The 5,258-nt window shown below is 34.2% G+C and overlaps 1 protein-coding gene across 1 annotated transcript; it reads right to left on the reverse strand.

Moving 5' to 3' along the window:
• Nucleotides 1-4,014: 4,014 nt before the first annotated feature.
• Nucleotides 4,015-4,995, reverse strand: LOC123562105 (uncharacterized). Its single transcript, XM_045354756.2, has one exon. It carries the CDS (start codon nt 4,993-4,995, stop codon nt 4,015-4,017), a length of 981 nt encoding a protein of 326 aa, XP_045210691.2.
• Nucleotides 4,996-5,258: the final 263 nt, after the last annotated feature.

Here is a 5,258-nt window from a genome sequence, read left to right on the forward strand (position 1 = left end):
AGTTCTTACCTAAAACGTGCAGTTCGCTAAATGTGTACTGTGTATATTGAACAAGTGGTGATTTATCTTCCATTTTGTACCGGTCAAATTTCTTCAATATTTCTTACGCGTAGTTTAAAGTATTTCAGCTTTACACAAAAAGCTTGGTTGAACTTCCCGAGTGAAGTTTCGCTATTCTGATTGGCTGATGTGAAAATGTATGTCAGTCGTCGTTTAACTACACGTGTACGCTAAAATGTGTATATGCAGTATAAATGTGCAATATGAATTAAATAAACAGTGCAGATGTATACCAATGTATGACTTCAAATTTAAAATCATATCTAAGATGAATTTCATTCCCTCGTTTCGGGTTTTATTGTAGAACTGTGAATATTTTGCATTCTGTTTTTGTTTGTTTACATTTCGCCTAACATGTGCACACTGCTGTGACCTCTAGGGAATTTCACGCACGTTTGTTTTTTCTGTAACGTCGAAGAAAGCATCAAATATGTGGAGTATCTCTGCAATATGAAATATTGAGACAATGTGACAGGTGCACAATAGATGTTCAATATGCTTGATACCCATTCACCGAACTGCGCGTTTAAGGTGAGAAATGTACGATTGAAATGAGTTTGTGCACTTTCCCGTTCATGATCATGGTTCTTATAATATACCTAGGGTATGGTATAACATATACAGAGGCATTTTCCGCCAGTGGTTCTATAGCCTTACATTGTATTTGTGTATACAAAAGTCATATTGAGTCAATATTTAATAATTGTAGTTGGCCCCATGAAGTGAAGTGATAATTTCACTGATATCTCTCTCATTATTATTGGAATCATCTTTGCATAATAAAAAGTAATTGTCCTTTATATCAGTAATATAACCGTTTTGTTCATATTAGTGTCATACTATAAAGGTTTAATCTCATATTATATACAACTGTTAGTATTAACTGCAGAATGTATTCAGCTTGTCTAATCAGAATCTACGCTTTAAGACAGGATGTATTGCCCATGTATTAATACAAAAATTAATACAAAAGAAAAACTGCAACTTTTTCATAGCTCATGAATTTCCGTGATGTCTTTTTGTATGAAATACCAATTCATTTAACATCTGAGAACTAATCTTAATGAGTTGTTACAGGATAGCAGTTTAATATAAACCTAATATGACTTTTATATACATAGCCACAAACACAAGGACACGGTCAAAGACAAAACTATATCCTTTAGATTTGAATGGGGAATAAATATTATGAACACATTCCAATATCAGTTAGATTGTTATCTTTAGAACATGCGGATAATAATTTTTAGCCATAATATAAGTAATTCCTTATAAAAACTAGGCTATTTACAAGTCCATCAAAAAGACTTTTAGGAAATCTAGTTTAAAAGCCTTACTAAACACAAAACAAAATCAATAAAACAACGGAAAATAAAAGAGCACTTTCAAGTTTGTTATTATAATGATTACCACATAGGTTACACTACTCAGTTTAATTCCATATTGCATTGGCCGTGAAAACTATTGTCAAATGGGCTATTCTCTTCACATTAACACCCTGAAATTAAATGTGCACTGGCTCCAACTCTGGTTCTTAGCACGGCCTCTAGATCTGCAGCAGTGTCTCCTCCCCTTGGTCAAAAATGCGCATAAACGGATGAAACCCGTCAAAAATCACATAGGTTTAACAGTAACAGACATTTTTATTAACAAGATAATACGATGACTTTGAAATCTCTAATATTTGTAAATTAGGGCGAAATATATAGACAGATGTCCAGAAGTGTAACTACATTGTCCGATTTTGGAAAAAAGGTCTTAAGCTTGTTACAGAAAGTAAGTAAATCAACTCATCCATTTTCTTTGATTACATTTCTAGTAAAGTGGCGGTCTTTAGCGCCGCCTCTGAAGTGTAATTAGTTCTTTTTCAACTAGCTTCCAACAAAGAGAGGGAACCAGTGAACTGGTAACGTAAAAACTTAATGAGATAGAAAATGTCGCCTCTAGAGTGTTTTCCTATTAACTGACACTAGTTTTTACCCCAGATGACAAAGTAACAAACTCGTCCGAGATTCTTTTTTTTGAGGGTCATATTATGAACAAGTTTATTAAGATTGTGCTAAAAGTGTGACCTATAGAGTTTTAACAGTCAAATTGACGAACGTCGCACGACGATGGATAAAGGTTGATCACAATAGCTATGGTGGGTTAAAAATGAATGGAAAAATCTAATCTGAATTTGTGAATCATCTAAGTGAAATGTGATATTGTTGATTATGGAGTGTTGGTAATGGTAGAAAGACACCTTGGTTTTATGGATCAAACTGTACTAGGGGAGACGGTTGATACATCTTGCATTGCAATTCTTTTACATATTAGTTGCGCCTCCGTAATTGTAGTCATTCAAAGAACTTTAAAGTGCTTCTCAGATTCAATTAATTAAATTAGAAAGCCTCTTTTTTGTACGTGCCATCTACAAATCAAACCTATTTAGCTGTTTTGTCAATGCTTATCTAAGTTTCATGACATTTTGGATGTCACAGCCCTGCAGCAGCCATACGTCGAAATTCAATACCTCTTCTAAAATCAAAGCACTCAGAGAACTGATGTGGGCAGCGGTTGACAGCTTCTGGTAATGAGCATGAACAATTAGCTTAAGTTTAGTGATTCTAGTTAAACAACTTTTGATTAATAAGCATTTCCAACTTTTCTTTTACCAAATCAAGAGGTAAAACTCTGTCAAAGGGGATAAAATAATATATGAGCAAAGCTTATGTGCTTATTGAAAATTTTGTGAGGTTTGGTTAATTTTGCTCAAAATCTTTTTTGAATTATAAGCATTTTTAAAGTGATAGGTATTTCAACAACAACACGTATTATATAAAGTTTTTTTTATCTCATCAACGTTTCGGCTAACGCCTTCATCCGGATAATACACATACAAATATAAACAACGTACGTGACGTAAAACTGATAACGTAACGTCAAATGGCGGGAAAACGTTAATCAAAATATCAAAATGCAAATACATATAATTATATCTACAAGGTACTATCCCGGATATGAAAATACCAAAAATTTCCTATAGTAAGATTATATAAAAAAGTGGTGATAGGAAAAAACGGAATAGTTCCCAGAGTATATGCTTAAATGCACAACTGCACATGCATAATATTCATGAAATTAATCTATTGTAAATAGCAGTTTTGAATTTAATCCTTCTGGACTTTTTGTTTTTAGTTTATGGATCCAGAAAGTTTCTTTACAGAGACGGTCAATATTATTTTTGACAATATCAATCGGCATAAATGAGAAGTCATTCATACAATAATTATTTGTATTGAAGTGTGTAGCAACATTGGAAGAGAATGCAGAGTCAATGAAATTACAAATATCAAATTTGTGGCTGTTCATACGTTTGGAAACAGGTTGCATAGTTTGTCCAACATACTGCATTTAGCACTTTTTGCATGTTATTAAGTACACCACGTTTTTAGTTTGACAGTTCATGTTGTGACGTAAATTAAATGTCTCCTTTGTAACGTGACTCGTAAATGATGTCCCAGCATTAATACGCGCGCAATGTGAACAACGGTTTCTTTTACAACTTTCAGATGCGCAAATGTTCGTACAATTAGTCGTAAACTCTGAGCTTATCAAAAAGTCTTGCAAATTCTTAGGCCGATTATACGCTACAGTAGGTTTGTACGTATTATGCACAAAATTGACACCTTTGTTATTTGATAACTTTAAAAGATCCCAGTATTTATTAATTGAACGGCCAATATTTGGTAACGACGGATTATATACCACTGTGAATGGGAGTACATTTTTCTTGTCTCTGGTTGAGGAATTAAGTGCGTCACTTTGTGTCATATGTGATACTTTTTCAAAAGCTGCATCTATCACAGATTTAGGATAATTTCTGTCTAAAAAGAAGTCACGTAATTCATGAAGTGATGAATTAAATGAATCGTCGTCCGATATAATTCTCCTATAACGTTTGGCCTGACTTTAAGGAATTCCGTCCTTGCACATTTTCGGATGACATGAAGTGTAGTCGAGATACTGATGGTTGCTTGTTTCTTTCACATAAATATTTGTTTCAATCTGAAGCGAATCGCTTTTCGATACTTGAACATCCAAGAAGGAAACGGATTTATTCGATATGGTGTGAGTAAACTTAATATTCGGGTGGAAGCTATTTATTTCATTGATGAATGAATGCAGCTCGTCAAGCGAATGGTCCCATATCATAAACACATCATCAAGAAACCTTAACCACAGTGTTGGTTTGATGTCCCGAGATTGGAAGAAGTCATGTTCAAACTTGCCCATGAACAGGGATGCATAAGTTGGTGCCATAGAACTACCCATGGCCGTGCCCATTCTTTGGAGGTTATAATTGTCGCCAAATTTAAAGTAGTTATTTTCAAGTACAAGTTTCAGCAAATGGGAAATTTCTTCTGTCGACAATTTGCTGTTACGGTTGTCCTGTTGTAGAAAATACTTGCAGGCGTCAATTCCGTCATTAAGTGGGATGTTAGTATAAAGAGATGATACATCTAGTGTTACCAAATATGTGTTTTTACTTTTAATTTTCATATTTTTCACTTTATTAATAAAGTCAGTAGTGTCTTTCGCATATGACGGCAAGTTAATCATATGCGGTATAAGTACAAAGTCTATATACTTAGAAATGTTCTCAGTTGGCGAATTACACGCTGAGACGATAGGTCTGCCAAGGTACTGTATAGGTAAATTGATGTCTGGACTTTTATGAATTTTTGGCAGGACGTAGAAACAAGGGGTACGAATGTCCGCTGGAAATGTATCGAATTCATTATGAATATTGCTGTTTGTCTTTTCCAAGTCCTCCAAACAGTCGGAAATATTACGCTGTACTGTATCTGTAGGATCATCCGTGCATTTCTCGTAATATATGTCGTTATTTAACTGTCTCAACACCTCATTTCGGTAGTCTTCTGTGTTCATAATTACGACAGTATTTGATTTATCTGCCTTTTTTATAATAATATTCTTATCTTGTGAAAGATTTCGCAGGGAATCCAATTCAGCCTTTGATATGTTACTATAACGTTTGGTATTTTTCTGAGACTGTAATATTTCTTCAGTTACTTCAGTTATGTAAAAATCTAAATATGTATCCCGCCCGGCGGGTGGGGTAAATGTTGATTCAGTTTTATTGAAAAAAGGGAAATCGCGATAGTTGTCACCATTATGTTCCCCAATATCAT

The sequence above is a fragment of the Mercenaria mercenaria genome, chromosome 2, assembly GCF_021730395.1.
Source record: "Mercenaria mercenaria strain notata chromosome 2, MADL_Memer_1, whole genome shotgun sequence".
NCBI lineage: Eukaryota > Metazoa > Mollusca > Bivalvia > Venerida > Veneridae > Mercenaria > Mercenaria mercenaria.